General features: G+C 38.6%; 1 protein-coding gene across 8 annotated transcripts in view; it reads left to right on the plus strand.

Annotated features, from left to right (window-relative positions):
- The window catches only part of Plcl1 (phospholipase C like 1 (inactive)), a 365,678-nt gene extending 350,608 nt beyond the window's left edge, over positions 1 to 15,070 (plus strand). For all 8 annotated transcript variants that reach the window (XM_069995731.1, XM_069995727.1, XM_069995728.1 and 5 more), the window contains one exon: positions 13,315 to 15,070. In XM_069995731.1, the coding sequence (XP_069851832.1) occupies positions 13,315 to 13,497 (183 nt within the window). In that variant the 3' untranslated portion in view covers positions 13,498 to 15,070. The remainder of the gene's footprint in view (positions 1 to 13,314) is intronic.
- The last annotated feature ends 229 nt before the right edge of the window (positions 15,071 to 15,299 follow it).

A 15,299-nucleotide genomic window follows, 5' to 3' on the forward strand; every position in this document is an offset into this window, starting at 1 on the left:
TCCAAATAGCAGGTATAATGATACTTTACTGGACTTTTTTTTATAACTAACCATTTTTTCCTCCATTCACCAAATTGGGAAAGCAGGTATCTAGATAAGTGTTCTACCTTTGCAGAAGCATGACAGTTTCAAATGTTTTTGCTAAAAAGCGACATTTTCCAACTGAAAATTTGTGTATAAAGGGTTCACTTAGAATTTAAATATTTGGGGGGGAGGGGGGAGGCTGGGAAGGGATGTGAAGGGTAAACAAAGGAGGAGGCTGCAATGCTTGGTAAGAAATGTACGCATTATCCTGCCCATGTAATTGTAACTCCTCTGTACAGTATGTTCACAAATAAAATAAAATTAAATTTAAAAAAAAAGAAAAAAAAAGAATTTAAATATTTAATAATTCAGGTTCATGATACATCAATGGATTTTGATGACTGCGTAAATTATTGGAATTTACTTGTGATCACTTTTACAAACCTATATTTAGTGAGGTACAAATCAGTACCCCAAGAAGGGTAAGGCAAATGGTGTTTACCAGTCCATTTTTAACTATTGGAACACATGCTGTCGTTAGACAAGCGCTCCTTTTCTAAGCCCAACACAGAGACGCCACCTGCTGGACAATGTGAGAATCTCCATTATCTGAAGGTAGTTTTGCTTGGAACCTAATAAAGCCTGCTTTCAATTAAGTTTTGGTAGATCTACGTATATTCGATTAATGTGTCTTATATATTTACTTTTAACTAAATTTTACATTGACATGGATACAGGGTTTCTGAGGTAAGGAGAAAAATTAACTACTGGGATAGTAAGAAGAGCAAGTTTTGAAGGACAGTCCATCCCAGAAGTAGAAGCTTCTGGTTATTTCGTATGTTGTGTCTTTTACTTCCACAATTCATTGTTCAGATTAACTGAATTTATGTGTGTAATACTTATATGAAGAGACTCTTAGGAGAGACTTCAGCCCCCATCTAGCTACTCTCCCTCCTCTCTCCCCCTGCCTATTGCCAAACTTTTTAACAAGGTTGTTTCGACTTGGTGAATCTACTTCCTTATCTCCCACTCACTCCTTAGCCAGCTTTAATCTGTTTTGTTCCCCAGACACTCTATTAAATCACTCTCACCAAGGTCACCAGAACCCCTTGTCTGAACTGTCATAAACACTCTTCAGCTTTTATCTTACTGTAGATCTCAGCACGCTAATCGCTGCCTCCTTCCAGCAACACTGCTCGGGGCTCCCTACACTCCAGAGACAGGGCACTCTCTTGTTTTCTTCCTCCTTTTCTACTCTTTCTTCCCAGAATCCTTTGCAGATTCCCTTTCCTTTAATTTGAATTAAATGTGGGCAGTACTCAGGATTCTAGCCAAGGCCATCTCTTCCTATTCCCTCCTCCCCATCCCTTCTGTCTGGATGATAACTGTCTGGGTAAAGAGTTTGATTGCCCTCTCTGTACTGTCAGTCCTAAATATGTATCTTTGGCTCTGGTGCCTTTCCAAGGTCAACATGTCTTAAACTGCCCTCACCTTTTGCAGTATCTCCTGTTGGCCCAGGGACACATCTTGCACACCTTCTTGAAAATTCATGATGACCTAGAGTTATCCAGAATCTGGAGGGTGAGCTCTGTTCCTCTTCCTGCAGTCAGTTCCCAGGGACTGTTGGGTCAACATCTCCCCAAGAGACCTCCCTTGGCATGGCTACCATCTCATAGTCCTGCTTGTTTCCCTCAAGTTTGTGAAAAGTCCCTGCAGTCTCCCCCACTGCTGCCCTCTTCGACAGCTTAGCAGTTGCGTGACCTTTCTGGCTCTTTCTACAGCCTCCCAAGTGTCCTACTGAGGACATGCATGTCTCCTTCTCAAAAGAGGCTGCGCAGTTCCTGGGGACCTGTCTCCCGAGCCCCTCCTCCTGTTCAGATCATCTCACGGCTTCTTCTTCAGGCACTGTCCCAGCCTCATGGAGCTCCCTCCAGATCCTCAGAGGCACCTGGATTCTCTCCAGCCTGCAGGGGGCGCTACACCCAGCACTGCAAGGCGTTTGCTCAGGTACAGGGTCTGGTGTACTGTGTGTTCTGCCGGACCCTGCTCTTGTGGTCATAGCAACTCCATTGCTTCCTTGTCTTCTTCCTGCTAGACAGTCTTTCTTACTTAACACAGCTAAATGATAAAGCTTAACACAGCCATTTTAAACTTTTCAGTGTGTAAAGTGAACTTGAGGAAGGTCTCATTGAATCTTGATGTTCAGTAGATAAGAAACTGCAGTTCATACGAGTTAAAGCTGTTCCCAAGGTCACACAGACAATGCAGACATGAAATAATCCTTTTCCCCAATTCCCACATCAACCACAACCCTGCTTTTCCTGTGTCTTCCCTACTGTTTTCCTCTATAAAAGGCCTAGGAAACTTTGACTGGGACGAAACATGAATCCATTTTAATGTTGAGCTTAACCAGTCAAATGATGTGCCTGGAACTGTAACAAGATTGTCATTTCTCATTTAAGATACATTCCCCCCACATCCTCACCCTCTCCCACGGCACATACACTTGCATGAGCTCCAGGGAAGAGACTTGCTGGGGATTCTTTGTGTAGGACTGGGCGTGACTTCAAGGAGAGAGGAAGAGCCACCGAATAGACCAACCAGCAGCCTCGCAGGCTGGGTTGTTTACAGTTTATAGGGTCAGACAGGCCGTAGGGGACAGTAGAATCTTTGGGAGAAAAAGTTAGTGGATTTTCATACTTGTGTCCTACCTCCATCCATCTGTCTGTCTGTCTGTCTACCTTCTCTTTCTCCCTCCCACTCATTCTTCCCCTTCCTTTTCTCTCTCTTCCTCCTTCTCCCTCTACACACACACACACACATACACACACACACACACACAGAGTGGTCATTTAAAGTAAGATTTATTTTTGTACTTTGGTTCACTTACTCAAGTTCTAAGAAGCACTGTCTGCTAATGGTGTTGAATGGGAGTTGAGTAGAAATGCTCTTTCTCATTGCTAGCTGCTAGCTTCCTTCTCCCCATTAGGGAGCTGTTAGGTGTATGTCATGAATATGTGGTGACTTTTTTTTTTTTTGAGATAGGGTCTTCTTTCTCTGTTGCCTGTGATGCCCTCAGATTTATAATCCTTCTGCCTCTCAGTCTCTTAAGTGCTGGTATTGTTTTAGATGTGCTATGACCTGGCTTGTATGGTGACATTTTCAAGGTATTAGTATTTATAAAGTTTACTCAACAGTAGAAATGGGAGAATGATAGCATTTGACATTTAGAAATCTTGCGGCACGTGTCTATGATGGCTTAATGATGTATGTTCCATGAAGGCAGCAGGAGCAAGGCTGGGAAATGGAGGCCTTTCCAGTGGTGACCTTCCCTGCTGTGCCCCAGTGTTTACCAGGCATTTACACTGACACCACAGAACTGGGTCATTATTGACAGATATGCTAGTGATGCTTGAGCCCCCTGATTAGAGGTCAGATTAAAAATAATGTGATCAGTGGCTGGGAAAGTGGCTCAGTGGTAGAGTGCTTGCCTTGCATGCCTGAGGCCCTGGGTTCAATTCCTCAGTACCACATAAGCAAAAAGAAAAAAGCAGGAAGTGGCGCTGTGGCTCAAGTGGTAGAGCACTAGCCTTGAGCTGAAGAGCTGAAGGACAGTGCCCAGGCCCAGAGTTCAGGCCCCATGACTGGATCAAAAAAAAAAAATGTGAACAAAGTATATGGGACACTTGGACTAATTTAGTATGCATGTATATTCTGAGTGAATATAAATGTCGTTGGGGGTAATAGTATTGTGGTTGTATGCAGTTCCTTGTTTTCATAACATACACAGTGAGATTTAGGGAGAATGAACATACATGGACAAGGTCGCTGAGCACATTCAGCCAATGTGACACTATATGAACAATGTGGGAAACACAAGTGATAAGTCTTTAAGCATTCTGTTGGGTTGAAAACATTTTAAAATGAACAAAAAATGGGGGCAAATACATTGTTAGCAGCTTGATAGTCTCTAGGGCTTGAGTTTGTGATCTAAAACTTGAGTGTATTGGGTGTGGTAGTGCAGACCTGTAGAAGGCAGAGATACGATTGCCAGTTTGAGGTCAAGAGCAAGATCCTGTCCCAAAGAACAGAACAAAACAAAGCAACTGCAGTCATAAATAAGTTCACTTGAAATTATTGTTTAAAAAATACATTTGAGTTAGGAAATGAAATCTTGGAGCAGCCATTGGTACGGCATATAACCAAATGATTTGAAGGTTGCAGCAGTAAGAGTGAGTCCTAACGACCCATCTTCCCCCAGCCATAGTTGAAGAAGCTGAGTGGGCTGCATCCTTCATTTATATGTAAGGAATAAGTGCTAAGTGCTGGTAGCTCATCACTGTAACCCTAGCTACTAAGGAGGCAGAGATGTGAGGAGTGATGTTCAAAGCAGTTTAGGCAAGTAAGGTCATGAGATTCTTGTCTGTAACAATGCCCAGGTCCAGAGTTCAAGCCACAATACTGGAATAATAAACCAACAAACAAGCAAAGAAATAGAAGTGGGCCAAGAGTTGGTAGCACAAACATGTGATCTTATCTACTCAGGAGGCAGAGATTGGGAGGATCACAGTACCGGGCCTGTCTAAGGATAGAACAAACAAACCAAAAAAACTTTGTGATACCCCATCCCATCTGACAAAGCTGGGAGTGGTGGTGGATCTCAGTTATCTTCGCTACAGTGAGAAGCATAAATCAGAGGATTGCAGTCCAAAAGAGCTGGCAAAAAGGAGAACTCTAGCTCAAAGATAACCATGGCAAAAGGGACTGGAGGCATGGCTTAACTAGTCACAAGCCTGCCTAGGAAATGCAAAATCATGAGTTCAAATAAGACAAAAAACAGTACAAATACTAGTACTACTACTACTACTACTGCTACTAAAAAAGAGAGAAATGGGGCTGGAAATGTGGCTTAGAGGTAGAATACTTGCCTAGCATGCATGAAGCCCTGGGTTCAATTCCTCAGTACCACATAAACAGAAAATACTGGAAGTGGTACTGTGGCTCAAGTGGTAGGTGCTATTCTTGAGCTAAAGAAGCTCAGGGACAGTGTCCAGGCCCTGAGTTCAAGTTCCAGGACTAGCAAAAAAAAATGGCATATTTCATTTGATAGTTTCCTTTAACATCATTTATTTTTTTTAATGAATGACTTAGTGGGTAGAGGAATAGGACATTTGCCCCTCTAACAGTGTTTTCCTCACAATTGTTTGTTCTCTCCAATTATCTGACCCAGACTCACTGGGTGACTGAAACCAGGAGAGGGGTCAGCCTTGCACTCTCAAAGTGGACACGTTCATTTTATTTGTTTATTACTCATTTTATTATTATTTTATTCATTTATTTATATATTATTTTTAAAATCATAACAAGAAATGAATGTCCTTGGTTTAAAAAAATGAAAAAAGGATGTTCAGTGCTGTCCGTGAGCTACAGCAAATGCATGTGCATGGAAGACAGTGCAGAAGGTACCCTGGAGATGTGGGGCAGGCCCTGGCCTCAGGAAACACCGCAGCCCTTGCCTGCTGACAGTTCTGGGGCTGAGGAGAGGAGCATGTTGGCCCAGTTTTCCCCTAGTGGGGATGTCCACGGAGGTTTCATTTACATTCATGATCTGGCCTTTTTGCAGACATTATCTTTGAAAGAATCAAATAACTAATCATTTGAGCCACAATATCCAAGACACATAAGCAGGAAACATTACCCAACAAATACAAACATGCATTTGAAAATATTCTCCAAATATTAGCATTATCTAGAGCTTTTTTCTTTTCTGGGTTTGCAACCTACATCTTTCAAGCAGTTGTAAATGATCTTTTTGAAATGGAAATAGGATGCTTTGGCTGAGGTGCATGGCTTGCATTGATGCTCTTTCTCTATCAATAATAAGAATGTGACACCCAAGGCTAGTGCATTTTTACCTTATAAAATTAATGAAAACAAAGAAACAAGTGTTTGTCCTGGGGGCAATCATAGTGGGTGTATGAATTCTGATTTCTGAATCATTTATTGTCCAGGAAGAGTTAATTCCAGATATTGCAACTTGCAAACCGGGCTGGTTTGTTGTGTGAATGCCCACCAGTTACTCAAGTTTCATTTGAAAGACGATTCATTACGTTTGTCAGCTTGCTAAAGGTGGATATTACTCTTCTGTCTTTTCTTATTAGCTTTACTGACATAGAGGCTGATGATCACAGAATTAGACCAGAGGGCAGGAGCCAGCAAGCAGGGACTTCTGTCTTCCTAACTAAATGGTTCTTTTGTCAAAAGGACCACAAAGGAATTATCCGGGTACTGGTATCATCACAGGAACTTAAATTCATAAGCTCTTTGCAGCTGAATGGTATTTGTCAAGTTTAGCTTGGGGTTTTCTATTATTCAGCTCAGTGGTGTTGAAACAATTTTGTTGACATTTTCTGTAAGTGGATTATGCTCACAATCATTTGCTCAAAGCAGACAGATGGCTTCTCAGACAGAGAACCTCCTAGAAATTGTCTGAGGGTATGGTATCTTCAGAAATAGAGCAGGTCTGTCACAAAAAAATAATGTTTGTTGTTCATTTCTCTTGGTGATGGTGCTTTAAGTTTGTTTTTACTTTCTCATCTGGCTTAAATGAAACAGCTGTCTTATACTGAGCAATTGTAAGTGGCCTTTAAATTACAACTGAGAAAAATCAGCTTTGGTTCAGACAGTGGGTGACACATTCTGGGATTCCCCAAGGAAGGCTTCATTCACATCAGTGCAGTTGTTCCTTTTTTTTTTTTTTTTTTAGAACAAATGAATGATTGTGAGATCTCCATAGGAGGAAGTGGAGATGCAGAGTTGGCTCTTATTCTTGGGGTATCTTGTTTCCACACCAGTGTGTCTTCACCAGTGTGTTCTTTACTTTCTTGCATTTTATAAGGTAAAAATACACGAGATTTATGTGTAACATTCTTGTTATTGATAGAAAAACATTGCATTTATGGAAACCCCTTAATTTTCTGCTTATAGAACAATAACAGCTCACATTCAAGAGTTTGCTAGCTACAACAGCATTGTTCCAAATGATTTCCAATTTTTTGTCTTTCTTACTCTCATGATAAGTCTACAAGATAGGTATAATCATAATTATCATATCTGTATTTAATTATATATCTGCATTTCTGTGTGTGTGTGTGTGTGTGGTGTAATGGTACTATATTAGTACAAACGTCTGTCTACTTCACTATGGTTCCTTATGTAACTGCAATACATGTTATTTTTTTTTTTTTGCAATACATGTTATTTTTTCATTTATTTCTACTTTATAACTATGACACTATATTTTCATTATTTTAATAATGCATATGCAGATTATATTGTCTGTGAATTTTGTTTCAGGTTAATAAAGGGAAACTTAAAAATAGTTAAAGGTTCTGGATTTCAGTATGGTTGAGAACTACATGTCAAAGGTAAAATCTCACTTATAATCAATATGTAATAAATCCTTGTTTAATGGATAGATGAATAAAGCAACATTTTTAAGTCTAAGTCTTCACAGCTGAAAGAGACCACAGTGTTCTTCCTGCAAAGGAAAGCTGTAGATGTCTCAGCACAAATTACAGCTGGGACTAAAAATGAGAATTTGAAACATTAAGTTTCGTACTTCTCTCTAAAGCTCTGGTCACTGAGAGATCTCAGTGAAGTAGGTTTTATTGAGTGGTACATATAATACCCATTGTTAACAGTACCTGTTAGCATGATTGCTACTAGATTATTTATAATTTTATTATTATTAAACTAATGAGTAGCATTTAAATAACACCGAGCACTTCAGATAAGTATAAATAGTATTCTATATATATAGTACTTATATAGACATAAACATGAACTCCTATAAATTATTTTGCAAAATACGACTAACACACAGGCTTTCCATTTACAATGCAATTATTTATCATTGTGAAGTTCCTAATAATGCCTTCCACTTCTTCAACATTCAATTAGACAAGATTTTCCCATTAGAAAGCTATTGTAATAATCCAGGTTGTTGTTTGAGAAAGAAATTAGCCAAATGATTTTTCCAAATTTATTTTCATTATGTTGAATTGTAACAATATGACTTCTGATATCCTAAGGCCTTTTGTACAGTTCATTTGCTAAACATGTTATCTGTCACTTTGTGTGACATTGCATGAAGTCTTTGATATTTAATTCTTAAAATTCTTTTAAAATACCTTCTATAAATTATATTTCCTTGAGGATTAAATTTTCTAGTGCCAAAATGACATCTGTTCTGCTGTCATAGGGCTCAGAAATTTTCTATTAAATGTAGTTAATAATCATATCTAATATAGATCAATCACAAAACCTATTTTGAGGAAATTTATATAAAATTTAAGTAAGCATGTCCACTGCAATTATCCTTCTCTTCTTCTAAGAATTATGTAACTTAATTGGATCATATAATAATGATTTTAAAGAAGCAGTGTTAGGAGCTCAAAGTTTCAGAACAGCATAGCTCCAACAAGCCAACGTTGTTAGGCTAGACCTATTCTACCAGTCTTACCCATATATTCTGAGGGTTCATTGAGGATAAATTCAATCATTTTAGTGGCAAGTCGAATGTACCTAAAACATTCTGTTGTCAAGATATTGAAAAATAGTAAATCAAGAATTGATAATGCAGTACAATAGAAACTTCTGTTTTGTTCAGTTAAGATATTTTATGCCCAGTGTCCTAGTGAGCAATACTTTATGCCTTGTAACTAATGTTAATATCTCATATATTCTCTACACAGCTAGGCTTTCTAGTGAGCAAGATTCTCAGGCCATCTTTTAGGATGTTCACCTATAGTAATTTATCAGAAGTATTATTTCAAGAGAAAAATAGTTGTCATGATATAAAAACATTTGAGTTGCTGTTTATCAAACAGAAAAGATTATAACAGTTTTTGTGTCTTTGGAGCAAAGCATTTAACTCTTTAAATGACACCAAGATTCCATACAACCATGTGTTTTGAGCTAGAAAAGTAGTGGTTCAGCACAGCCTACCACAGTAGCTGGGATATGTAGAGTTGTTCATACCAGTGTTGTATCTGTGGCCAACTTTTAAGACAGAGCTATCCATGAGTGACTCTTGACTATGGTTGTAGACATTTTTGGAAAGACTGTCTGGGAAATCAGTTTGCTACTGTTTGTGTGCTCAGGGATACTCACATGAGTAGCCTGGAGATGAGATTCAGTTGTTTATGTGTATCATTGTGTAAATTGGAGGGTTGTCCTGCCTGTTCCCAGAGTCCCAATTAGCTGCTTTAAATATTTGTGGTATGCTCTTGAGTCAGTTTATGCATTTTCTTTACATGTGACAAAGATACAAGGAATAGGGCAGTTCATGGGAAAAATGCGTGTAGAGCCACAGATATCTTTTGTGAGTGACTCTGCTAGATTGTAACCATGACTCTTTCCAAGCAGTGGAGGTTAACTACATTTTCTGATAAGAATAGAAAACCCAAAACTCTTAAATATCTTCAGATAGATAATAAGATATATAACAAATGGATAATTTACATTTAGGATCCTATTTTCTTTTATGATCATGATCTAATGAGATAATATGTGACTTGCTTACTACACTAATTTTTCAATACATGGTTGCTACTGTTTAGTGTTGTAATAGTTAACAGTCCACTTATTAGAAGAACCTGACATTGTCAGTCATTCACAGTCTAAGTTCCTGATTTTTAGATATTTTTTATTTTAACTGCCAGTAGTGCAATTGGAAGGAATTGGTATGGAAGGTTTAATGTGTTTTTAATAAAATATTCATCAATTATTAATTTTTAGGCTGGCTAGATGCTGAAGGTAAACTGCTACAGATAAAATGGGAAAGTCAGACCAGAAAGGAATGCCAGGATGGGGTTTGCTACCAACTAACTTCCCTCTCTCTACAATTTGCTTAGAATGAGTTTTGTTTTCTTTTTTTTTTTTTTTTTCTGGTGCTGATGGCCTGGTTAGTAGGACTCATGGAAGAAAGTACGTATGTGGTTCCTGAAATCACAGAACAGAAAGATAACCCTGATTCTTCCTTCCTTAAAACTAGAAAACCAAATTTTACACAGATAATTCAGTGTGAGCTTTTCAAAGCCTTTCATTTGTACTTCCCCTTGTTAGTTAGGAGTTCAACTTCTGGATTTTCTGGGCCTTTTTTTTTTTTTCTGTCTGCTTTCTGTAGCCAGCACATGTTGTCTCTCGGGTTATCAAGAGATGATGTAGTTGTGTGCTTGTGTACTAGTACAAATTGTCTTCTCCAATTGGCCATTGTTTTCTAGAAACTGACTTCACCAGAACTGGCACAGTCTGGCATTTAGGCGTGGATGCCACCTCTCAGAACGGATGAGATGGCATTTGGGCTGATTAAAATCCATTTCATAACCTGCTGTAGAAGTCATGTGAGAACATTATGCATTAATAGTACCAAGCCTGTTATTTTTGTATATGTCATTGTTCTCTTACAGTTAGGGAATGCCAACTTGTTTTTTTAAAATTAGTGTACATTAATTATACCAAGGGGTTTTATTATGACATTTCCAAATACCAATTTGCTTTAAAATGCTCAGTGATAATTTTAAGACTAAGTGAAAAGAGATCACTTCTCAGTAATACTCTGAAAATGATTGTAGGTATAATCACCTTGATACAGCTTGTTTTTAAAGGAATTCTTCCAAGTCTAAAAACAGATGAGATGTGTGATTTTTATTTTAAAGACTTATCTTTGGTTATACAAAGGGGTAAATGGATTTTAAGCAAGTTATTCAAATCAATATTAAAGTACATAGATATTTTTTATAGTAACAGAAAATGTTAGCTGCTTTTCAAATTTTATAGCAGTTTACTTATGATCATTTAAATCGTAAGCAACTTTTCAATGTGTCTTATTTGCCTCAGAACTGGGAAGAGAGGTGGAAAAATGCTTTTATTGTTTTTATGGAAGAGGAAAAGGCTCAGGTTAAATCAATGGGAAATACTCTGACTTTTATTCCTGGCAGTGTGGTCTTGGCTGTAACCTGTTTTCCTGGCTCAGGATCCCATCTCTTAAGTTCTGTTGTCTCTGTCATATGAGCAATGATTTTCTTTCCTGTCTCTGTTGTTGCCATGGGTAACAATGAATAGGTGGCTTCATTGTATTTGGAAGAGAGCACATGATTTACATACAATGAAGGGCTGAAGTCCATAGGCCCTTGATCTAGCTGCAGCTCACTAGTGACCACCCAGGTCATTTTACAGGAATGGGGTGGGGGTGAGGCCCACTCTGTGCTTCAGGGTGTTCCATGGGTAAATAGAGATTAATAAAAATACCTCAGAGGGAAGCTGTGATGACTGAAGGAGTGATCATACACAACGCAGAGTGCTTGCACCGACTAAGCACCTTGTGTATTGTATTATTACTTAACAATCACTTTTTCCAAACAATGTGAATTCACTTTTCAATGTCCTGGGGAGTTAAGAACATTCTCCCCCAATTCTGCTGATGCTGTGACTATTTTATTTTTTCCCTCAGAAAATACATCTTTTCACTGACAGGCCTCAGTCTGCTGTAGTCTGTAATCCTAGCTATTCAGGAGGCTGAGATCTGAGGATCATGGCTTGAAGCTAGCCTGGGCAGAAAACTCCATAAGACTATTATCTCCAATTAATCACCAAAACTGTAGTTTTGCTGTAGTTTCCGTCTTTGCCTGTATAACCCATGTGGTGTATGGCAGGGCACCTAGCCAGGAGGGAAAGACCCGGCATTAGTCCGGTTGAAGCCTTGAGCCAGCAATTCATCCTTATCAGGCTCAGCTTCTTACAACCCCCAAGTCTACTTCAAAATCTTATTTCATGAGCTGAGTAACTAAAGGGAAGTTTTTTTTCACATGAACGTTAGGCAAAGCTCAGCTCCTTATCCCATATTGTTAAAGGATCTTATTACAAGGACTTAGCCATCTTTACATAGGATAGAATTGTCTTGTGCCTCCACAGATTTCGAGGAATTAGATATTCCAAAGTATTTTTTGTGTATGTGTCTGTCTGTCCGGACAGCTTAGGAGCTGTCCCTGAGCTTCTTATGCTCAAGACTTAACACTGTACCACTTGAGCCACAGAGCCACTTCAGGCTTTTACTGAGTAGATTATTAGAGATAAGAGTCTTATTGACTTTTCTGCCCTGGCTGGCTTCAAACTACAATCCCCAGATCTCAGCCTTCTGAGTAGCTTGGAATACAGGCGTGAGCCACCAGCACCCAGATCCAAGGCAATTTTTAATTGCTTGCTTCTACATAGAGTCTAAGAAAAATGTATTCCTTAAAGGGATGTAGCAATTCATCATAGAGTAGTTTGCATAAATTAGGTGAATTATTCTTTCTCTGAGCAAGCTTCTGCTTTATAGATGCCCCCTCCGACAGTTGGCTTAACTCCACTATCCTTCACAGTTTCAAGGTCACATTCTCAGGCCCTGCTGTGAGAATAAGAGCAGAGAGAGGAGAAGAGCTACTTCCTCTTTGTCGTTATGCTGTTGAGACACATCCTCACTACTCTACAATTTATTCCTTCAACTCCTGGCCAGTACTAATGTACACACTTGATCTTTGGAATAAAAATAGCAGGGAAAATCATTTTTCTCAGGCACGAGTATAAATGACAGCTAATGTGTTCTTGCCATCCTCCTCTACTCTGTGCTGTGATGGACATGTTGAGCCACTAGAATCTCTAGAGACTCCATTAGCCAGATGGGAACATTGTCTTGAGGATGATGGAACATACAGCAAGAATGTGAGTAAGTAATAGCTTATGAAGAGGAAGACAGCGAGGTTAACTCAATCCATGAAGAACCAGCCCAGCAAGCATGAAGTGGATGATTTACGGCACAGGAGATGTTCAGCTATGTGAGCTCTTGTACACTGTAGACTAACTTCAGTTTTAGTTCTTTAAGGACGGACATCTTCTCTTGTTTTCTCACAAGACTTGAAAGGCTGAGGCTCAGTGGAAAGAACCACAACTGTAAAAGTCTGAGACTACGGATAGAAGTCAGCTGCATAATGAGAAGGTTGCCCAAGACAAGAAGCACCAGGGCAGCCAGCCTTCAGTTGGGAAGGTTCAAGTTGGAGTCGTAGGCTTACAGAGCACAGGCTCTCAATGATACCTAAAAAAACAAATCTTGGGGTTAACTCTGGAAAAGTGCATTATGGGTCTGGGTCTGTTTTCTCATTGAGTCATAGCAGAAAAGAGAGAACAATGTTACTTAGGGAATTTAACCCGTAACTATCTTCTTTGGTGTCTATTTCTACCTATTTGTAGGGACAAGGAGACCTACTGAAGAATGCCAAGAACGAAGCTCTGGAAAACATGAAGCAGATCCAGCTGGCATGCTTGTCTTGTGGACTGAGTAAACCCCCCAGCAGCGGTGCCGAGGCCAAGGGCAAGAGAAGCCTGGAAGCAATAGAGGAGAAGGAAAGTAGCGAGGAGAACGGGAAGCTGTAGCTCCAGGCAGTACTGACACGTTCACCTGTCCTTTTTGTCAGGAACTCTGCATTTGCATTCTTGTTTTCTTTTTTGGATGTTTTTAGATGTTCACAAAAGTGGTTCGCTCTCTAGGGTGTTGGACATAAACACTTTTTTTTCACAGTGTCAGTATTTTAATGTAGTTAATTTATCTAAGTTAAAACTTGGAGTCACAGTATTTTAATTGAGATGTGTGTATACATCCATATGTGAATGCCTGTGTAAGTTTGTATGTGTGTGTATGTGTGTGTGTGTGTGTGTGTGTGTGTGAGAGAGAGAGAGAGAGAGAGAGAGAGAGAGAGAGAGAGAGAGAGAGAAGAGAGAGAGCATGAGATGGAGACCATGTTCAAAATCCATTCTGTTTTGCATTAGTCATTTATTGTTATTTCTGTATCTTTATCATCATTTTGGGACAGACTTGTTAATCAGATTCTAATGAGCACTTACTATTATAACTGTTGCTGTGTTTAATTTTACTTCTCTGCCTTTGTCCTTTAATTTCAAGATCTTAGCATAGCATACAGTTGAAGAAAATCACATTTGTCAAAGCATAGATGTATCAATAAATTCACTATAGATTTAAAAGCTATTAAGAACTACAGTAGAAGTAAAAGTGATGGAAAAATTAAGCAATCAGAATTTCTAGAAATATCAGCAAAGTCGCTCTTCAGTCAGCAAGCTCTCCAAAATATTTATTAAATAAAATTAAACTTTAGGAAGTTTTCTATAGTAATTTACAAAATGTGGTTCCAATGGAAAAGCTGATGAGAAATGTATTTATACCTACACATGTGGTCTCTGAAAAACACCCAGTGCTCTGTAGTAATTAAGATTTTTAATGTGACAATGATATTCGGTCATGGAACTTACAGGATTTGTAGAAAGGTCTCATTCTCCTGAACTGGGGAGTCTAGCATGTTTTCAGTGACAGATGTGGACAGCTAAAAGGTCTTAGCTTTAACTGGATGTAATGTTGGGTACTGAACTCAAATTTAAAGATACTGTTCAAACAGCATCATATCATCATGTTGAGCTTATATAAATTCTGCGAGTCAGATAACATCTTTATAATGATTTAAAAAGTAGCTAATCAGAGGCGTGGTTCACATTATAGCACTGGCCTAGCAAGCACAAAGCTAAACTGCAGTACTGCCAAATAAATAAACACTGATTACAAAACATCTACAATTTTAACATACAAAAACACTCGCAAATGACTAATTAGAGTACATTTATAAACACATTTAGATCATTTTAACCCTAATGTCTTCATAAAGTATGTGAGTACGATGCTGATTCATTACCTCCAACAGAACTAAATGTTCTATTGTATGAAAGAGTATATTTATTTAAAACATTGCTTTTATTTTGAAAAGCTTCTTAATTAATTTGATTAACAAATATGCTAATTTGGGGGAATTCGAAAAGATAATTGTTGTAATTTTGCAAATATAAATGTCTTCTACGGCCACTGTGTTATTTCTTACTACTTAACACTAATATGTTCATGTTGCACATTACTGAGAGTAAAGATATGGAAAAACTTGTTCTATTTGATTGTGAATTAATTGGAAAAGGAGAAAGATGATGAAACGGGCCACTACATAAAAAATATCTTAAAGGGTTTGGTATTTCCATAGACCTGATATGCTACAATTAGTCCTTGGGAAGGAGGTACCCGAACTCAAATTCCTAATGGTGATACAATGGCTTGAAAAACTTTCTGTATCCTCTATGATGCCTAATATTGAGAGGAGGAACAATGAAGTCAGCTAGCTACT

The sequence above is a fragment of the Dipodomys merriami genome, unplaced genomic scaffold (genome assembly GCF_024711535.1).
Source record: "Dipodomys merriami isolate MVZ:Mamm:240054 unplaced genomic scaffold, mDipMer1.0.p SCAF_49, whole genome shotgun sequence".
NCBI lineage: Eukaryota > Metazoa > Chordata > Mammalia > Rodentia > Heteromyidae > Dipodomys > Dipodomys merriami.